The sequence below is a fragment of the Narcine bancroftii genome, chromosome 3 (genome assembly GCF_036971445.1).
Source record: "Narcine bancroftii isolate sNarBan1 chromosome 3, sNarBan1.hap1, whole genome shotgun sequence".
NCBI lineage: Eukaryota > Metazoa > Chordata > Chondrichthyes > Torpediniformes > Narcinidae > Narcine > Narcine bancroftii.
In genome coordinates, this window is record NC_091471.1 from 296,787,526 (window position 1) to 296,809,311 (window position 21,786).

The 21,786-nt window shown below is 37.4% G+C and overlaps 1 protein-coding gene across 1 annotated transcript in view; it reads left to right on the plus strand.

The window, feature by feature from the left end:
- The window catches only part of LOC138758954 (RNA-binding protein MEX3B-like), a 50,035-nt gene extending 42,513 nt beyond the window's left edge, over positions 1-7,522 (plus strand). The window contains exon 2 of the mRNA XM_069928628.1: positions 5,982-7,522. Coding sequence (XP_069784729.1) covers positions 5,982-7,243 — 1,262 coding nt within the window. The 3' untranslated portion in view covers positions 7,244-7,522. The remainder of the gene's footprint in view (positions 1-5,981) is intronic.
- Positions 7,523-21,786: the final 14,264 nt, after the last annotated feature.

A 21,786-nucleotide genomic window follows, 5' to 3' on the forward strand; every position in this document is an offset into this window, starting at 1 on the left:
GTCTGGTAAAGAGTTGAAAATAAGAAAACAGAAATGGAAAAGGAGGAAAGGTAATGATGGAAAAACGGAAAGAGAAGATAAACAAAATATAAAATGGCTACGCTGAACTATATGACTTTAAATATTAATGGAATACATAACCAAATTAAAAGGAAGAAACTACTAAATTTACTGAAAAAGGAAAAAATAGATATAGCATTTGTCCAAGAAACACACTTAACTGAATTGGAGCACAAGAAATTAAAGAGAGATTGGGTAGGACATGTAACAGCAGCATCGTATAATTCAAAAGCAAGAGGAGTGGCTATATTAATTAGCAAAAATGTGCCATTTAAAATAGAAGAGGAAATAATAGATCCAGCAGGGAGATATGTTATGATAAAATGTCAGATATATTCGGAGCTTTGGAATCTACTTAATATATATTCACCTAACGAAGAAGATCAAAAGTTTATGCAAGATATCTTTTTGAAGGTAGCTAATACGCAAGGGAACATACTAATAGGAGGGGATTTCAATCTGAATTTGGATCCAAATATGGATAAAACGGGGAAAAAAATTAACAGGAAGAACAAAGTAACCAAATTTATAATTAAATCAATGGAAGAAATGAAACTTGTGGATATATGGAGGAAACAAAACCCAAAAGAAAAGGAATACTCATACTACTCGACTAGACATAAAACATACTCAAGAATAGACCTATTTTTGTTATCAGCTAGTATGCAGGATAGAGTAAGAAAAACAGAATATAAAGCGAGAATGCTATCGGACCATTCACCCTTAATACTGACAGTAAAGCTAGAGGACATCCCTCCAAGAATGTATAGATGGAGATTAAACCCCATGCTACTTAAAAGACAGGATTTTAGAGAATTTATTGAAAAACAATTAAAAATGTACTTTGAAGTAAATACGGAATCAGTGGAAGATAAGTTTATACTATGGGACGCAATGAAAGCATTCATTAGAGGACAAATAATAAGTTATGCAACCAAGATAAAGAAGGACTATAATCAGGAAACAGAGCAGTTGGAAAGGGAAATAATAAACATAGAAAAAAAATTAGCAATAAAGGAAGATACAACCAAAAGAAGAGAATTGGCAGATAAAAAAATAAAATATGAAACATTACAAACATATAAGGTGGAGAAGAATATAATGAAGACAAAACAGAAATATTATGAACTAGGTGAAAAAACACACAAAATCTTAGCATGGCAGCTTAAGACAGAGCAAACTAAGAAAATGGTATTGGCAACAAGGAAAAAAGACAAACAAATTACATATAATCCAAAAGAAATTAAGGAAAACTTCAGAGAATTCTATGAACAATTATACCGAACTGAAAACGAAGGGAAAGAAGGGAAAATAGATGAATTTTTGACTAAAATTGAACTACCAAAACTACAAATAGAGGAACAAAATAAATTAACAGAACCATTTGGAACAGTAGAAATACAAGAGATAATAAAAAATTTACCAAATAATAAGACACCAGGAGAGGATGGACTCCCAATAGAATTCTACAAAACATTTAAAGATCTAATAATACCGCCCCTCCTGGATGTAATCAACCAGATTGATGAGACACAAAACTTACCAGATTCATGTAAAACAGCAATAATTACAGTGATACTAAAACAAGGGAAAGATCCACTCTCACCAGCGTCATATAGACCAATATCTCTGCTAAACACAGATTATAAGATAATAGCTAAACTATTAGCAAACAGATTAGCAGAACAGGTACCGAAAATGGTAAATTTAGACCAAACTGGATTTATCAAAAAAAGACGCACAACAGACAATATTTGTAAATTTATTAACTTAATTCATGCAGTAGAAGGAAATAAAGCACTGGCAGTAGCAGTTGCTTTAGACGCAGAGAAGGCCTTCGACAGAGTAGAATGGAATTACTTGTTCAAAGTATTGCAAAAATTCAGTTTACCGGAGAAGTATATTAATTGGATTAAAGCATTATATAAGGGACCGTTAGCGAAAGTGACAGTAAATGGACATGTATCAAAGCAATTTAACTTAAGCAGGTCAACGCGTTTCTGATGCCCACTATCACCATTATTGTTTGCGCTAGCTATAGAACCACTAGCAGAATCGATAAGAATAGATAATAATATAAAAGGAATAAAAATAAAAGACAGGGAATATAAAATCAGTCTATTTGCGGATGATGTGATAGTGTACTTAACAGAACCAGAACTATCAATAAAAGAACTATATAAGAAATTGAAGGAATATGGAGAAGTGTCGGGATACAAGATAAACGTAAATAAAAGTGAAGCAATGCCTATGAATAACGCGGATTTCTCAAAATTTAAGGAGGTATCCCCATTCAGATGGCAAATGCAGGCAATAAGATACCTAGGTGTGCAAATAAACAAAAATCTAGGCCAATTATATAAACTCAATTACAATCCACTAATGAAAAAATTACAGGACGATTTAGAGCATTGGAAAGAGCTACCACTAACACTGATAGGAAGGATAAACTGTATTAAAATGAACATTTTTCCAAGGATACTATACTTATTTCAGGCATTGCCAATACAACTGACAGAAAAATTCTTCAAAGAGTTAAAGAAAATAATAAGGAGATTTTTATGGAGAGGGGAGAAACCGAGGATAGCACTAGATAAATTAACAGAATGGTATAAACAAGGAGGCTTACAATTGCCAAACTTCAAAAATTATTATAGAGCCGCACAATTAAGGTACCTATCAGATTTTTACCAAACAAGGGAAAAACCAGACTGGACGAGACTAGAATTAGATAAAATAGGGGAAAAGATACCTGAACACATTATATAAATGGGACGAAAAATTGGTACAACATAGAACTTCTCCAGTATTATACCATCTCCTCAATATATGGAAGAAGATTCATGTAGAAAGAAATAAAACAAATTATCAAATACCAAAACTAATATTGACGCAAAATAAGCTACTCCCTTTTACAATAGACAACCTTTCCTTTAGAAAATGGGAAAAAAAAGGGATTAAAAGAATAGAAAATTGTTTTTCAGGTAGTAGATTCTTATCCTTTGAACAAATGAGAGATAAGTACAATATAACTGGAGATACAGCGCTGGCATATTACCAACTGAGATCCTACTTGAAAGATAAATTAGGAAGCAATTTGAGTTTACCAGAGGGAAGTAACCTTGAATATGTGATTACAGATACAATGTTAATCAAAAGATTTATAACAAATATGTATATTAAACTGCAAGAAAAGGAGAATGAGGAAACAAATGGTAAAACTAAACAAAAATGGGAACAAGATTTAAATATAAAGATAAAAAAGGAAACATGGGAGAAATTATGTTCTGGAACGATGAGAAATACAATAAATACGAGACTGCGTATGATACAATATAATTGGTTACACAGACTATACATTACACCGCAAAAGTTAAATAAATGGGACCCAACAGTATCTGATAGATGTTTTCGATGTAAAAAAGAAAGGGGAACCACAATTCATGCAATCTGGACATGTGAGAGAGTAGAAAAATTTTGGGATGATCTCAATCAGATATTAAATAAAATAACAGAAAACAATATACCAAAGAATCCAGAGATCTTTCTCCTAAGTAACATAAAAAATAAAGAATTTGGAATTGACTTGGAAGATGCACAAAAAAGATTTGTTAAGATAGCCCTAGCCGTAGCAAAAAAATGTATTATGTCAACCTGGAAATTGGAAGATAATTTGAAAATACAACAATGGTATATAGAAATGAATAAATGTATTCCATTAGAAAAAATAACATATAGTTTAAGAAATAATATTGAAATATTCGAACAAGTATGGGAGCCTTACATTAAATACAATAGCGAAAACCTACCGGGAACAAACATTACCTAAGTTGATGGAAGGAGAAGAAAAGAAAAGAATGGACTCAGTAGAATTTCTGGTGTATTTTTGTTGAATGACAACATTGTCTGACTGAATTAATGCAACCTAGATTGTATACCTAAAATGGATGAGGGGGGGGGGGTGGGGGGGTGGCTTGGGAGGAGGGAGGGGGGGGAGAAAAAGTCACTGTAAATGTGTGAAAAAGAAAAAGTGTATATCATGGCTATTGTGATTTATGGTGTGAAAAATAAAAAATTAAATAAAAAAAATCATGAGTGCATAAAGATATAATTTTTTAAAAATTTATATTTCGCGATTGGCTACAAGAGCAGTTCTTCTGCAGCAATCAGACACATCAAATGTGATGGAACACTTTCTAATTACCTGAACAAGGACAGCTTTTTGGGGGCAAAATAGCCAACTTGAACTGCATCTTTTGCGCCTTGAATATTCATTTATTCCTTGTCACTTGCAGATCATAGCTTCACTTAGTACTTTTCATAAGATCCACTGCATCAATTTATTAGTTGCCTTTACGATACTGTCTAAATCTGTGACATCTTAAAACCATATCCTCGTTGGAATAGTGGGCAGATCTTGTTTTCATCTGTTGGCATCTCGAAGTTTCGTTTTCACATGTGACGCTGAATGCAAATGCCTGAATCTTGAAGAGTGACATATGGTTTTACGGATGTTAAGTTCCACACTAGGGTCAAAGTTCAGTCTTGTGAGATTCTTTACTGTCCAGATCACATTTGATTTCAATTAGATTTTTGGTGTGCAGTTTCTCAGGCAAGAGGATGGTTAATAATATTTTCAAAATACAGGTAATTGAAAACAGTAGACTATGATTTTTAAATGTTTTCAATTGTTTCATTTTTTAAAAAATCTTGTAATTATTTACTTCAATTTGAATTGTTCATAGGTCACAATGTCTGACATTTAAAGATTGTTCAAATTCTGTGCTCCACCCCTCGCTTTGGAATCTTTTAGGAATGGCCAAAGTAAACTTATTCAGTGATGTTCCTATCCAGTGGTTGAGTCATTAAAAAGTTGTATTGAAATACTCATCTATGTCTGTGTTACCTCTAAATTCTGTTCCCTTGCTCTTTAGTGTGGCTGTTGTGCTTCATGTCTGCTTATATCCATGATACCAGTGGGGTGGAATTCTTCAAATTAACCCCTTTTCCACTTCCCTTTCCTCCTTTCAGGCTCTGCCTAGAACTAATGAAGGGCCATTAACCTGAAAAGTTAACTTTGCTTCTCACTCCACAGATGCTGTTCAACTTGCTGAGTATTTCCAGAAAATGCTTTAGGGCGAAAACTATAACAAATCCTTTTCACTTTGTTTACATGGAAGTATTATATCCAAAGTATCACTAATCAGTAAAGTTACAAGTGATGCTTGAAAATGAACAAATTATTTTTTTTTCCTCAGCACTTCGATGTAGTTCAAATTGTTGTTTTAAAATATGGGCATGAGGTTTTTGTATTGCTGTGAGAGGGAGAGTGTGGTTGGTTCTTCTAGGTCAGGTTGCCTGAAGCACTTTGACTTTGGATGTTTTGATACATTTCCCAAGTAAATTTAGAAAACCCATGTTTGAAAGCATGGGGACTAAATTGAATGCTAATCACAGTATTTATAATGCTTCTTTAGTTCTCTGTATATCATTTCATATAATTGTTTCTTCCCTAGTCTTGCTTTAGTCTATTTAATCCCAGGAGGGTGTACTTATTGGAAGAGTTGCATCTCCATGCATTTGCAGAATGCTTCAAAAACAGGATGAGGTTTTTTTTCTGAATCATTTTTAAAAGTTAGTTATTGGGCAGTATAAATGATTTATGTGACAAAATTTCTTTAGTTTCTTATTACGATTGAACAAATCCTTGTGTTTCAAATCTCCCACCATTTTATCAATTCAATTGAAGTGTGTCCTTACTATGGAGACAGCAAATAGTTGAAAAAAAAACTGCATTGTTTTCCAAACCCTGAATTATACCTAAATCTGATTTTTCACCCTCCCGCCCCCCCCCCCCCCCCACCTATATAGGGACAATACATTTTAAATATCTAATTACAATGTTCTTTTTTTCCCTAAAGGTTGCAAAATTAAAGCTCTTCGTGCAAAGACAAACACGTACATAAAAACTCCTGTTCGAGGTGAAGAACCCGTATTTATTGTCACTGGGAGAAAGGAAGATGTAGCCATGGCCAAAAGGGAGATCCTTTCAGCTGCAGAACACTTCTCAATGATCCGAGCATCTCGTAACAAAACAAATGGGTTGGCAGGGACTGTAGCAGGATCTCCTAACCTGCCAGGACAGACGACAATCCAGGTGCGTGTGCCTTATCGTGTGGTGGGGCTTGTGGTAGGACCCAAAGGAGCTACCATAAAACGAATCCAGCAGACAACTCACACGTACATCGTCACTCCAAGCCGTGACAAAGAACCAGTCTTTGAGGTCACAGGCATGCCAGAAAATGTGGATCGAGCCAGAGAGGAAATTGAGGCTCACATTTCAATGAGAACTGGAGTGCTTATTGACTTAACTGCAGACAATGACTTTCACTCCAATGGAACTGATGTAAGCTTAGATGGCATCAGCACCACCGGGAGCCTGTGGTCCAAGGCCCCCAACCCGGCCCGCAGACCTGCTGCCAGCTTTCGAAATGATAGCTTAAGCTCCTTGGGAAGCACTTCCACTGATTCTTATTACAGCAACAGATTAGCAGACACCAGTCCAACCAGTCCGTTCAGTACAGGTAGTGGTGGCTTCACATTTGGGGAATCGCTTACTTCTGTCAATTCAGATGAGCGCGATGTGGGGATAGAATATCCAGCCGTTGATTGTTTGAGTGGGCCTCACGGCATGATATGGTCTCCATTTGAGCATGGCAATCCGATTCAAGCCTTTAATGGTAGTTCAGCGGTCCAGAGACGCACGAACAGCATTAGTGGCTCCTCTACTCTTCGTGTGTCACCCACCATTTCTGAAGGTAGTGCCCTCGACCATCCACTGGCTAGGCGTGTGCAAAGTGATCCTTTGGCTAATTTAGCATGGCTACCTAACCAGACATCCGTGTCTGCCTTTTCTAACAGCCCAGGCTATTCATCATCTTCACTTCCTGGCAGTACCTCAGCAACATCTGGCTCTCCCACAGACTCGAGTGGTTCCGAAAGCAGGCAGAAAAACAACCGTGACTGTATAGTTTGCCGTGAGAGCGAAGTGATCGCTGCACTTGTTCCTTGTGGTCACAATTACTTTTGCATGGAGTGTGCCAATCGCATCTGTGAGAAAGCTGAGCCTAAGTGCCCTGTCTGCCAAAAACCAGCATCACAGGCCATCCGTATATTCTCCTAGCGGTATTGTGTCCTAGCAAGTACTGCAGGCAACACCAAGAACAGAATAACCGCTGTACAATGTACCCTAGACAAACCTTATTTTATTTCGACTGGAAGACTATATTTCCTAGAGGAGATGTTTACAAATTAGCTTTAATTTTAACCCAGTCATCTTTGGCAATTTTGGAATAAGTTAGATATTGTTGAGCAGTTGTAACCACGTGCTGATTGTGTACTGCTTGTCAAAGTTACTATGACAGTATTCAGTTAGATTTAAATAAAGGAAAGGTCCGCCGCACTTTGCAGATATGAGTTTTTAAAATTTCTACCTAGCATTTTATTTTTTAATGCATAGAATATATCTTGTACACATAGCTGAGAAAAGCAAAGTGGTTGTATGTTTTATAACACCAGAGTTTAATTGTGACAGCATCAGTACAGATTACTAAATATCCAAGTTTTATCATTTGTTTACCTCTTACTATGTATATGTAGGGAATTTATAGGACTGAAAATGTACTTTATTTGAATAAAGTTTAAAAACTAAATATATTTTATTTTAAGATAATGGACCTTTAACCTTACATGGCTAAAGTACTGATATATATTTGCTGAACTGACTTGACGGCGTGAAATTGTATTAAGAGTTTTATTTTTTGACTTAAAAATCCTTCTTAATAAAAAAAAACCTTTTACAGTACGTGGTGTGTGGAAGAAAAAGCATTTTATTGTGTGAGAAATTTATAGAGGGAACTGCCAAAACTCCATATGAAGATGCATTAATGTACTCCGTAATAGTGATGTATCACAATTTTAGAAAATGGGAATATTGAAATCTAAAATAGACCAGTTGGGTTTTAGCAAAGTGAATGCTAAATTTTTTACAAATAAGATAATTAGAAAATATCACTTCTTACTGTTTTTTTTGTCAATGAGATACTCTTCTTATTGACTAGAAATAAATTAAGGGGACTGCTGTTCATTGGTATTAACTGATAAACATGAAGTACAATTGACGTAAGGTATTTCTTGCACTTCTCACACTTTATTGTTTCCCATAGACTGGGAAGAAGTATACTTGCCAACAAATGAAAAATTATTTAAAAACGTTAAATATTTTTAAGATTTAAAAATTTTTTCCTGAATATAAATACATTAGAAGTCCTAAAATCTGGACTGCTATGGATTCTCGGGCAGTACTTTCTAAAATTCAAATGTACAGAGGAATAAAAAAGAAATGAACAGGTAAATTTTGATAGTTTATTAACAAAACATTTTTCATATATGCAAAGTACAAAACAAATACATTTTTATTCATCTGAGGCTCTTATGCACACGCATAAAAGCCCGCTAAATTTTAAAAGTTTGAGAGTTTTTGAAACGTCTGGATTCTCAGGTGGTCCAGATTTTTGGACTTTTATGTATAAATAAGATGGAGTATTAATTTTTGTACCAAATTTGTCTCTTGGCCATGCTGTTGGTGATGTGAAGTTTGAATTTTTTTTGTGGTTAGATGAAAACCCATTTATATTGTGACGTGGTCCTAATTTATTATATTCCATATGCTTTTAGGACTGCATTTGGTACTGTAACCTTATTTATAACTGATTTAAAGTGCAAGTTGGTCAAAAAGCTGCATTATCAGTAAACTCAGCAAGGGATAGATTTAAAATACATCAAATTGTTCCTTTAAATTCACATTTTCCTTTCATATTTCTTTTTATATTGTACTGTCAGAATGTTCCCTTGGTAAGAAATTGGTTGTTCTTTTCAAATTGGGTTGTTATTTTAAGGAGAAAGGCATTAAAAGATGGGGGAAAAAACAACAGAAATGAGCTTGAGAGTATCGGTCTTGGACAGCATGTGGCATGGATGCATGGGATGTGGATTTGTGTTGCAAGTCAACCTTGAGTATTCCAATAAAGTTTTGAATAGTCAAAAGAAGGGATAATCCAGGCATTGATAATAATTTCAGTAGCAGGAGGCCATGCCCTATTCACTATGCTGCCAGTAGGAAAAAGGTACAGGAGACTAAATACAAGCACTCAACGACACAAGGACAGCTTCTTCCCCGCTGCTATCAGATTCCTAAATTATCATTGAACCAAAGACACTGCTGTGATTTATTATATAATAATGTTGTAAGATGGTTGAAGTATGAATGTTTGCACTGTAATGCTGTCACAAAAGACTGAATCTTATGACATGACAATGAGACTAAATTCTGATTCTGAGATGATGGTGGATGCACTGATGCACAAGTTTGTGATGGAGAGCATATCAGCTCAAAAGCTGAACATGGATTGACATGTGATACAAGTTTGTGAGTAGTATTTTCCCTGGATGTTACTATAAAAATTGATGAAATATTTTGATATTTTCCTGATTGCAAATTGCCCATTGTAGTGTTATTGTTCTTGCACAGTGGTGCAAGAGCAACCTGAGTCGTACCATGGACAAGAGAAAGGTGATGGTGGACTGCTGGAGGACAAGGGACCATTCCCCACTACATATCAATGACTCCGTTATAGAGAGGATGGAGAGCACAATGTTCTTTGGTGTCCATTTAAAGGACAACCTTTCCTGAGCCCACAGCACCACCTCATTAGTCAGGAAAGCGCAGCTACACCTGCAGCTCTTAAAGAGGTTGAGGAGAGCAAGAGTACTGGTCACCATCCTACAGGAGCACCAGAGTGTGTGTTGGGTGGCTGCCATAGTGTGGTATGGTACTTATAAAGCATCTGATCAGAGGGTGATTAAAATTGCTGAGAACACTAGGGTCTCCCTTCCCTCTATCAACAGGGAACCTAAAGAGGGCCCAGAATCACTGCTGACCCTTTCCAACCAGCCTGCAGTATCTTTGAGACACTACCTTCAAGGAAGAGATAAGGAGCATAAAAATCAGGACTGCCAGGCTGGGGAAACAGCTTCTCCCTGCAGGCAATGAAACATTTGAACAATCCTAAAAAACTGACAATTATTTTTTTTATATACATTGATTTTGGATCAATGTGTGTATATGTATGTGTGTTTTAGATATAGATATATATATATATATATATATATATATACTGTTATGTTTTTGTCTAGGGTGTGTCTGTGCACTGTGGTCTGGAGATGTGCTTTTTACTGTATGTATACAATCAGATGACAATGAACTTGAACTAAATTATTTGTATACTGAATTTTCACATTTTATGTGGCAACCTCTTAAGGGTGGGGGGTGGGACTGAATGCCAAATTCTGACATGTTGGAGTGGTATTGTTATTTTGTAGAGTTGATACACTACCTCATGATTGATTCATTTTATTAACAACCTTTGGCTTTAAGCAGGAGAATCATGAGTTTTTTTCTCTGTTTCTAAGTTGCTCTTGTCGAGCTCTTCAATTGCCTCCTTTAGTTCCACTGTTCTGCACTGCTCTCCAAAGTAAGATTGTAAATTGCTGGAATTTAGGATTCATTCTATTTATATATTCGCATCTATCTATTTATTTATATATTTATTTTTATTAATAATGGGGGGGAACTCATCCAGTACCCTGTATCAGAAATGCTTGGGACTAGATGTTTTTCCAGTTTTTGTGTTTTTTCGGTTTTCTGAACAATGGAACTATGAGCACAGTAGCATCAGCAGAATACCTGGATCAGCGGTTAAACAGCAACAACAAACAGCGGCAGGCTTTTAGAGCGCTGACATGATGCCGTAAGTGGAAAATTCACGTCAAATAATGTTTAGTACTTGAAAATAAATTTTATCTCTGCTTACAAAAGAAGACCACCTCCCCACTGCCGTCGTCAGCCCTCGACACCACCCTGACTACGGCCCCTCCTCCTGCCCGGGAGCGAGGTCTCTGCTCTCGCACAGGAGCCCGAGGCGACGACTTTGATGTGGACAGCACCAAACCTGATGTTGAGAGTGGAGTCACCGTTGCCAACTCTGGCTGCAACCGATGCTGAAAACAGACCCAGCTCCATTTGGCATCTTCCTGGGCCAGAAGCAAAGAGTTCATTTTTTTTTTGGTACTGTTGCTGTAATTGAACAGGCACCATTAGATGCCACATATAAGGCAAGTTAGATGATGAATTTGTTTCAACTTGTAAAGTCATGTAACCATATAACCATTTACGGAGCCGAAACAGGCCATGTTGGCCTTTCGAGTCCGCACCGGTTCACTGATTTTGTGCGCCCTCTTCAGGCCATGGTCCCGGTAGATCACGTAGGCACTTCGTTTTTTTGGTTCTTTTGTTTTTCGGATCTTCAGGTACGTGTGACCATTTTACTGAAAAATAAAAATTGCAATAGAAAGACTATACCTTCAAGTCAGTGATTACAGGCAATCACAAATCCTGACAAACATGATAGAAGCTAATTCTGACCATTGAGTTTCATGTTGTTCAATTTACCTACAACCCCATACATTTTAGAGGTGGGAAGAAACTGGAGAACACCGCTAAAAACCCACATAGGTTGCAGGGAGAATGTACAAGTTCCTTACGGCGCTAGATTTGAACCCAGGTCGCTATTGCTGTAAAAGCGTTGTGTTGACTGCTGCACTAACCATCTCAGTGGGTTGCTCTATTGCATTTAATATGACTTAATTTATAATTCATAATTTATATGTTGCCGATGTGTATGGGATGTATGCAAAAACAATCCACTTCCAAAATGATAGGCAAGTCTAGCTGACATGAGGACTGTGCTGGGATACTTGTATGATTCACTGGCTGGTCACACACCTCCTGGATACAAGTGAAAAGTGTTTTAGTTCCAATATAAATCCATTATCAAGCTTCAAAGTCAATATCCTGTCTTTCACGGAACTCTATAATCCTTTCAAGACTTAGTCTACTTTGCTTCTCTTTTGCTAGAAATAAAGTCTATGGTAAGCAGTCTTTGAATAGAATATAATGGTGATCTCTTTTATGAATGGCAAACTATGAAATGTAAATATATCCAGTATGTGAGGAGCTGAATAATGAAGCTCATTGTAATGGTTTACTTCACTGCTACAGACAATTGTGATCCTTGTCTGCTGAGGGTGCAGTTGTACCATGTGGCAAATTTTCAATTCACATGTTTCTAAACCTGGTATCTCGCCAGTGTTAACTGTGTGTTTTGCCTGGTATTTTTTAATGGTTTTTAGTGTGGATGCCAATGCTGCTCTCAATATAGGATCTGGAAGGACTTGCCCATCATATATTAAACAACTGCTAATTTTTTTTTTCTTCAAACTACCAGTGATGTCCAAACAATCTGTGAATCACTGAACCACCCAATGGCCAATTTGTTCATGTTGCAGTTAGTAATGTTCCTATTCAGCTCTTGTCCTTGGCCTTGGTTACATGTATTTAGCTGTTATTGTTGATTTGAAGACTTGATAGATGAGTTGCCAACTCAAGAAATTACTTTACACAGAATGATGTTGAACTACTAATGCTGCCCTCATTTAGTGGCTAGAGCACACATGTCAAACTCAGGCCTGCGGGCCAAATTTGGCCCGTGATATAATTATATTTGGCCCACAAGATCATATCAAATATGTATTAGAGCTGGGCCGCTGCGCCAGTATAGTGCATGCACAGCTAACACTACAAATCCCAGAATGCTTTGCAAATGCATTGGCGCCGGACTGTCAGCCCGCTAATCGCCCCCACCTCTCTCTACTTTCATTAGAATCTGCGACCTGTCGCCCAACTCACATGTAATAAACCCCTTACGAAAAATGGCCAAACCAAAGACAGAAAACAGGACCTTTCAAGACAGGTGGGAGGCAAACTCTGACCTCAGACTTTGATGAACTTGCATCTAAGAAGAGATGCCAAGTATCTGGTTTAGACCCAGGTACATCAGAGTAAATCACAGTGTAGCAAGCAAAGCTCGGATTCATATTTTCTTTAGTTAATTTTGGACTGTTCATAGTTGAAAGATTGGATTTTCATTGAAGCAAGTTGTTATTTTTTTGACTTGTTGGCTTGTGAAAAAAAAATTTAAAAGCTTAAAGGCTATAGAGAAATATTATTTATTGAATATTTTATTTCTCATTTGTTAATGCTTCTTCTGGAAAGTTTAACCAAAACTATTATTAAACATTTATTTTAATAAGAAAAAGTTTAACATTACATATGTTGAAAGAAGAGAAAACATGCAGATGTTGTTGAAAATTTTCAGTAAATATTTAGTTTGGCCCACGACTTAGCCCAAGTTTTTAATTTTGGCCCTCTGCTAATTTGAGTTTGACACCCCTGGGCTAGAGAGTACCTGACATGTACATTACAACTGAAGAAAAACATTGTGAAGTCATTCAGCACAGAATACCCTGCCTCTAAATTGCCCTTGTACCCATGATGCATATGTGGCTAATGTTCCTATTGACATGAAGTAATTGCCCAGAAGAGTTTTGGCATGGTTCTTGGCACGTCATCCAAACTTGAATGTTGGCCAGGTCTTTCTGCATGTGGTCATACACCTCATTAGTAATGAGTTGTGTATAGAATTGAATACTTCACAATCAACACTGAATGTCTCCAATCTTTTGGCAAAGGGAATGTCATCACTACAATAGCTGAAGATGTTTGGGATCCTGTCACTGCCCAAACATGCACAAGTAGTCCTATCCTTTTGCCGAAGCAATTGGCTTTCATCCTTTATGTGCAATATTACCTCAGTCCTCGATTTCCTTGGCCTGGAATTCTTGGAGCAATTTTGTCAGAAATGTGGAGCATAGAAAAGAGCCCTTCATCCCACTCTCAATGCAGAACATCAAGCTTGTCTTTATTATTAAGGCAAGCTTGTATCTCATTGTCTTTCTCATTCAAACTCCTGTCCTGATGGTGGCGGAGGCTGATGCAATCGGGACATTTAAAAGATTCATAAGTAGATATAACAGTTTACAGCGTGGAAACAGGCCATATCGGCCCTTCAAGTCCACACCGGTTCACTTGAACAACTTGTTCCATTTGTTTGCAATGACACAGTCCGCTTGTCCTGTTCGACTCTATTCATGCTTGGCTGTTCGGTTTCTGTTGGTTATAGTATGTTTGTTGATGTCATGAAATTATATGCTCAGTGGACAATGAAAGTTATCTGGGTTTGCAATGGGATAATTCATGGTTTTCATAGGACAGATGTTGGGTGGCTATTTGTCTTTAAAAATAGAACTTGATCATTCATGAATAAGATTTTAAAAAATGTATGTATCAAGGAGTACTGAATCCGGAACTCTACAGAAAAGGGTGCAGATGCTCAGTTACTGAAGATATTCAAGACAGTCACTGATAGACCTTCAGATATTAAGGGAGAGGAAATTAGTGTGAGGGAGTGGCATTGTGATAAAAAAGACCAGCCCCCACACTGATCCCACCACCCCGTACTCACCTGTCCCCAGGAGTCTCTAGTCACCTTGTGCTATGACCTTGTCCTCAGTTTGAACAGTCTGAAGCCCACCATCTCACACCCCCTAACAATGGATAACAATTAGTAAGGCGTTACTTAAGGTGGTATGCAAGTGAATCTTAGACAAGCATTAGATGAAAGAAAATAGAAGGTTGTGACGAGGCAAGGTTTAGTTTTTGAGTAGACTTGTATAGGTTTGCACTTTGCTGCAATGGTCTATGATGTCTCTTAAATATTGTTGCACTAACTTCCTCTACCTCTTCTGACAGCTCATTCCAGCTCCTAACTAAACTACTCTTATTTCCTTTAAACATCTCTAGTTTTAGATTCCCCAACATGAGAAATGGACATTGGATATTTGCTCTATCCATGCTTTCCAATTTTGTATACCTCATGTCACCTCTCAGCCTTCAATGCTGCAGGAAAAACACCTTTCCTGTCCAAACAAAAGCCCTCCAATCCTGGTCACACCCTTATGAATTTATACCTTTCCTATAAATGTGCTGACCACAATATACAAGATGTGATGAAGTTAAGAGACTTGGTGTAAATTGTAATGTAATTTGGAGCCAAGTGAGTTTGATCAACCAAAAATCAAAGGTTAGTGGGCAGGTTATTGTTACCATGGCAAAAAACTCCTTGGGTTTGCTCATCATTAAAAGTTAAGCAGTGGAATATGATGATTTGTGCATTGCTTTTTAACTTGACATACTTGGGCAATTTTTCACTCTGAATCTAGGTGCCAGTTCTGAACAGGTTGAGAAATGGCACGTTCTTGAGCACTTCAAATCAATACAGGCCGAGTACCCCTTATCTGAAATGCACGGGACCAGAAGAGTTTCAGATTTTTGAACACCATTTAAAAGAAAAATCTCCCTACTGCCTGCCCATCTGAACTCCCAATCGCAAATCCTCACCCTGGCTCCCTCCCAACCACAGATCCTTCACTCACTCAAACTTAGATGCATGCATTCACATTACAATACAAATTCTGTATATTCTCGTGTGGTCGACAAATTTTTTGGACAATATTTTGGGGCAAAAAAGTAGGGTGGGGAGTACCTGTGTTGTTCATGGGACTGGATGGTAAGTTCATGGTTGGGGTGTCAGTAGCTCAGATGGATGGGTGGCTGAATGAGGATAAGTAGTTGGGAGTTCGGATGGGCAAGCAGCTGGGCTGAAGAACCGCGGTCAGGATTTGGATGGGTGGGCAGCAGGGGGAAGGATCTGCAGATGGAGCGTTGAGAGCTCGGATGGGCGGGGGGGGGGGTCAACTTTTACACGGGTCATACAAAATACACCTAATATTTTTTTAAAGGCCAAAAACGGGGGGGTTGACTATTACACGATATTGACAATTACTGTTAGTCCTCGACTTCTGATCCACCTGCACATACAACTGAATTTTTAAAATCTTTTAAAACTACTTTTCATAGATTTTTTGTATTAAAAGTCTTGTATACAGCTGTCCTCGCTCTCCATGGCAGCCTGAAATTCCCACTCCTGGCAGCAGCCTAATGCCGGAGTCCAATGACATATACTAGAAGTTGATATGGGGATTGGGAGTATCTTTTTTGAAGGTACTGTACATAAGTTTAAATTCTTCATTAAAGATTTATTTGTTAAAAATCTTTTTAAAAATTTCTCTTTATAGTCTTGTTTAATCGTGCATGGTGGGCGAATCTGACTTACAACCAGTCCAAGTTGTGACTTAATTCGCTGGTCCCGATTACGGTCATAGATTGGGGACCATCTGTACATGAGCATATATGGTAGTTGCAAATCCACAAGTTAACTGAATTAGACATATATGGAAAAATCTACACTCAATTATACAATACTTACGCCACTACGTCCCGTTTTCCAATCAGGATTTCTGAAGTATATGCTTGCCTTATGGGACCACAGATGAAAAAAAAATCTGATTTTGGGTATCGGATAAGGAGTACTCAACGTGTACCAGGATGTTATGATCCTTGGCTTTTGCTGCTCTGTCATTTCTTGACAAGCTGAATGAATTGAATTTTTAATTTTTAGGATGTTTATGTCATTGGCAAAGCAAATTCCCATTCTTGTATTCTTCTGAAGGCAGTCATGGGCCTGGACTACTGCAGTACATGTGGTCGGGTAGCACAACAAAGTCAGCTGTGGAACACTTTTTCTTGAAGTTGCTTCTGCTAGCTAGCATGTACTCAATCCTATGCTAGAGTTTGACCAAGCAAGCTGCAATAGAGAGGCACACATTCATTTTCAGTTTGAGTTTCAAAAAGGTTGCTGAATTTACATTCTTGATAAACTAACATTTGAGAGCAGACAAGAAATGGTCATAATTACACCTAAGGAAAATTGTATAGTGTCCAGTCTTCCATTGGAGATGTTCAAATATTTGATTGTTTAAGGCTCTTAATGGCAACAAACTTGCATGTTTTCCTTATGATAAAATAGACCATTAAAACATTTACAAAATCAGAATTCTTCATCTCTACACAAGTCGACAAGCTAGGAAAACAAGAGCAGTGAGCAGTAGGGCACTGAGGAGTGCAGTAGAATGGGGGGAATCTGGGAATACAGATGCATAATTCCTTGAAAGTGGGTGTCATAGTTGATAGGGTTGTAAAGCGAGCTTTTGGCACATTCGTCTTCATAATCAAAGTTTTTTTAAAAATTTATTTTCAAAAATATACTTAAAATCTTCAATATCACAAAATATTAAACTTTTTCTTACAAAAACAAAACAATCCCTCCTCTTTCCATACATACAGATCTGCACACCATCAGAGCTTACATATCTTTAATATTTAGAATACAATTGGGGAAATCACATTTGGATTATGTGTAAATAGTAACATTTTGTATTGTTACCGTATTTGGGCCTTGTATGGTCCGGGTATGGCTGCCAGGTCTTTTCAAAAGCGTCTATTTATTCTTTGTGTTTTTTTTCCCCGTAGGTATACAGCTGTTCATTTTTACAGTCCATCGTGCTACAAGTAGAAGGGAGTCATTATTTCGCTACCGCCAGTGCAATTTTTATAAATGAGATTTGCTATTTGGTCAATTTTTGACTATTTCCATAAAATTACCTAGTACATCTAGCTCTGGGTTCCCTGTGAAGGCCACTCCTGTTATTCTGGTTAATTTTTCTGTGATGTCTTGCCAAAATGGCCTTGTGTTGTAGCATGTAGAAAAATTCATGTCTCAACCCCACATCTGAAACACATCTCTGACATTGCTGCTTTTGATCTGTATAACTTCTATGGGGTAAGATATAATTGGTGTGTAAAAAGAAAAACAATTATATTGAACCAATCCATATCTTGCATTTATAATTGATGTCATTCTGTTCTTGCACCAATCTGACCTCTTTCCCTTGACCTCTGTAATCCTGGTTTTGCACTTTAACTTTAGAGAGCATAGTACATTTTTTGAAATAAATTTGGGTCTATTCCCCATCTAGACATTTCAGTCCATTTCACTAATTTCAGGTTGGGTCCCCATCTTTCTCTCAAGAATGATCTAAGCTGGAGAAAACAAAAGAAGGTCCCATTGGCACTCTGTATTTGTGTTTTAGTTGTTCGAAGGACACACGTTCCTTCTGTATAGCAGTCCTTTGTATATCTTGTGGATTTGTCGTACCACAAATTTAATATTCTCTTGCACATTTTTACAAAATGGTGCTTTTATTGATATCCCTACTTTTTTTTCCGATAAATTAATTTCTTGCTACGTTCTGATCATTATAGGATGAGATTATCTGTCTTTTTTTCTAGAGATTTGACACTCCATTTATAGATAAAATCCCCACCACCATTGAGTCCACTCCCAACTGAATCAAAGAGGGGAGGCTTTCTTCCACAAGGAAGGCTGCGAGAAATCTAGCCTGCAGCTAGGTAGTATTTTTTTAAAATCTAGAAATCTAAGTCCTCCCAGTGCAATTCTTGGTATCTTATTATTCCATGGGAAATGTCTAATATGATTGTTTAATAATTTAAAGTCACTTTTAGGTAATGGATAGGCAGTGATTGAAAAAGATACTGCAGTCTTGGCATTACTTTCATTTTGACACAATTAACCCTTCCCACAAGAGTAATTGGTAAGTCTTTACATTTCTGTATATCTTCTATCTTCCCCAAAAGAGGAACATAATTTAGTTTGTACAGATTTTGTAAATTGTTGTCAGTTGCTATCCCAAGATATTTTATTCCATCTGTCTTCCATTTAAATTTACTTCCTTTTTGGTATTGTCCATATTCAAAATGTGTCAATGGCATTATCTCACTTTTGTCCATATTTATTTTACAACAAGATATTCTTCCATATTTTTCTCGTGTTCCTTGTAATTTTTCCAAAGATTTAACTGGGTCTGATAGTTATAGTACCTCATCATTGGCAAATAGACTAATTTTTAGTTCTTCTTGTCCAACTTCTTTTCTGCATCCCTTCTTATTATCTCTGCCAGCAGTTCAATCGCTAAAATAAAAGCGTTGGGGACAGGGGAATCCCTGTCTACGCAATCTACTCAAGGGGAACACTGCTGACATCTGATTATTGGTTATAATTTTAGCTTATGGTTTATGATATAAAGTTTTTATCCAGTTTATAAATGTTCTGCCTATGTCAAATTTTTCCAGTGTTTTAAATAGAAAGGACCATTCCAAACAGTCAAAAGCTTTTTCTGCAACCAGGGAGACTCTAATACTCGGATACTGTTTGAATTTTGATATGTGTATTTTATTAAATAATCTTCCAAGACTATTTGAGGAATGTGTTCCTTTAACAAATCCTACCTGGTCTGTGAGGGTAGTGATCGTAGAAATAGGAAGTTGTGGAGGATGAATGTATGGTTAAGGAGCTGGTGCAGGAGACAGGGGTTTAGATTTCTGGATCATTGGGATCCCTTCTGGAGCAAGTATGACCTGTACAAAAGGAAGGGACTGCACTTGAACTGGAGGCCGACCAATATCCTGGCAGGCAGGTTTGCTAGTGCCGTTGGGGAGGGTTTAAACTAGTTTGGGAATCAGAATGGGAGTAGGGAGGAAGAACACCTAGATTGGAAGGAATGAAGGAAACAGAATGTAAAAATAAATGGACTGAAGAAGGTAAAGGTAGCCGATAGCAAAAGGAGTACACGTAGAGGAGTCTCTCAAGTGCATATATTTTAATGCAAGGAGTATTGTAAATAAGGAGGATGAGCTTAAGACATGGATACCCACATGGAAATACAATATTGTGGCCATTAGTGAAACTTGGTTGCAGGAAGGTCATGTTTGGGAGTTAAATATTCCAAGATTCCGTTGTTTTAGACATGTTAGAACAGGGGGGGATAAAGGGTGGAGGAGTTGCATTGCTTATTAGAGAACATTACAGCAGTACTGTGGCAGGATGATTTGGTGGGATTGTCCAGCTATTTGGGTAGAATTGAGGAATGTCAGAAGCATGAATACATTAATGAGAGTATATTATAGACACCGAATGGGCTGAGGAAATTAGAGGAGCAAATTTGTATGGAGATTGCACATATGTGTGGTAAACATAAGGTAGTTGTGGGAGATTTCAACTTGTCAAACATTAACTGGACGCCCATACAGTAAGAGAGCTGGATGGGGTAGAGTTTCAGTGTGTTCAGGAAAGTTTTCTTAATAAGTAGAAGAACTGACTTGAGAGGGGGCAGTATTGGATCTCCTGTTAGGGAATGAGATGGGTCAGGTGACAGAGGTTTGTGTTGGGGAACACTTTGGGACTAGTGATCACATACTATTAGTTTTAGGCTAATGTTATGAGCCCAGAGGACCCCAAAACCCAGCTCCAAAAATCCCCCAAGATGAATGGTTACTTAAAGAAAAATTGCTTTTAATTATCTTTAAACATGAAAACAGGATCAAACTTTAACATGTTGCTATTTACTTAACCTAATTTAACCCCCTTCTAATTCTAAGCATATATGTATGTAATGTGTGTGCAAGTTTAGAAAAGTTATTTAATTCCCAGTCCAATCTCACTTCTTACTCCTCCAGTTCACTGGTATCCGGCAATTCTTATACTGTGCACAGAATTTAACATGAATTTCACCCGGCTTTGGTGCTTGAAAGGTAAATGGTTACCACTCAGTAAGGTTCTTGTCGGTTTTCAGACCCATTAATATTAAACTTCAGTGTTTTATCCAAACAAATATTGTTTCACGTTAAAATCTCCCCCCCCCCCCCCACCCCGGTGTCATCAACAATAGAAGCCAGAAGACCACAAAAAAGCCCACAGAATCTTCTGAAGAAGAACACACCCTTTAGCACCATCTTTTAAAACAATTCCTCTCCCGTCACCATTTTCTCCCTTAAATCTGGGTTGCCCACCCTGCCACTTTCATCACCACCTTCCTGACAACAAGACATGAATCTATATATCTCCTCGTACCTTCTGTTAAATGTGATGTTCACATAAGTTGCAAGCTGCTAGGTACATTCTAGTGTCTCAAGGCAAATCAGAAAGTGCATGCCAATAATCAGCAATTAATTGAGATTTGTTCAGGGACTTTCAGAAACTGGGACAAATTTGATTTAAGCGTGTTAATTAAATAGATAAAATCCAATATTACCTGGCTGCATTAAACTGCATTATTGTAATTTTAATTTTATAGTCGAGCAAAATCAAGTCTTCCTTGTGTAACCTGCTAAATTGGAGCATGAGTCAATAGAAACATCAGTTTGGAACTGGTCTGTGTGACATTAGGTCATTCTGCTGCTTTGTGGGTTTGTTGATGTTTGAGGTACTGTCTTGGGTAAACTTATATCTCTCGTTTTGTTCATTTTAGATTGGTCACAGTGTTTGAGCTACCAAAAGAAAATAGACACACACAGCGAGAGCAGTTCAGTTTATACAAGGCTTTATTACTAAATCTAAAGCTGAATTCACACTACAATATGCAAGCCCTTCCCAATTATACTTATCAACGCCTGGACTGGTCCCAACTGCCGAAGCGAGGCAACGACTGCACACTTGGACCGGGATGTCGGTTTGGAATCTTGAAGTTCTTGCTGAGAGATGTTGCCACCTCTTGGAGAGTCTCAAACTTCAGCAGTGGGACCATGGCTTATATTACCCAAAAGTTGTTTACTTCAGATCTTATCTCTTTGAACAAATGATTTAATTACCTTCAAGGTCTCCTGACAGTCTGCGA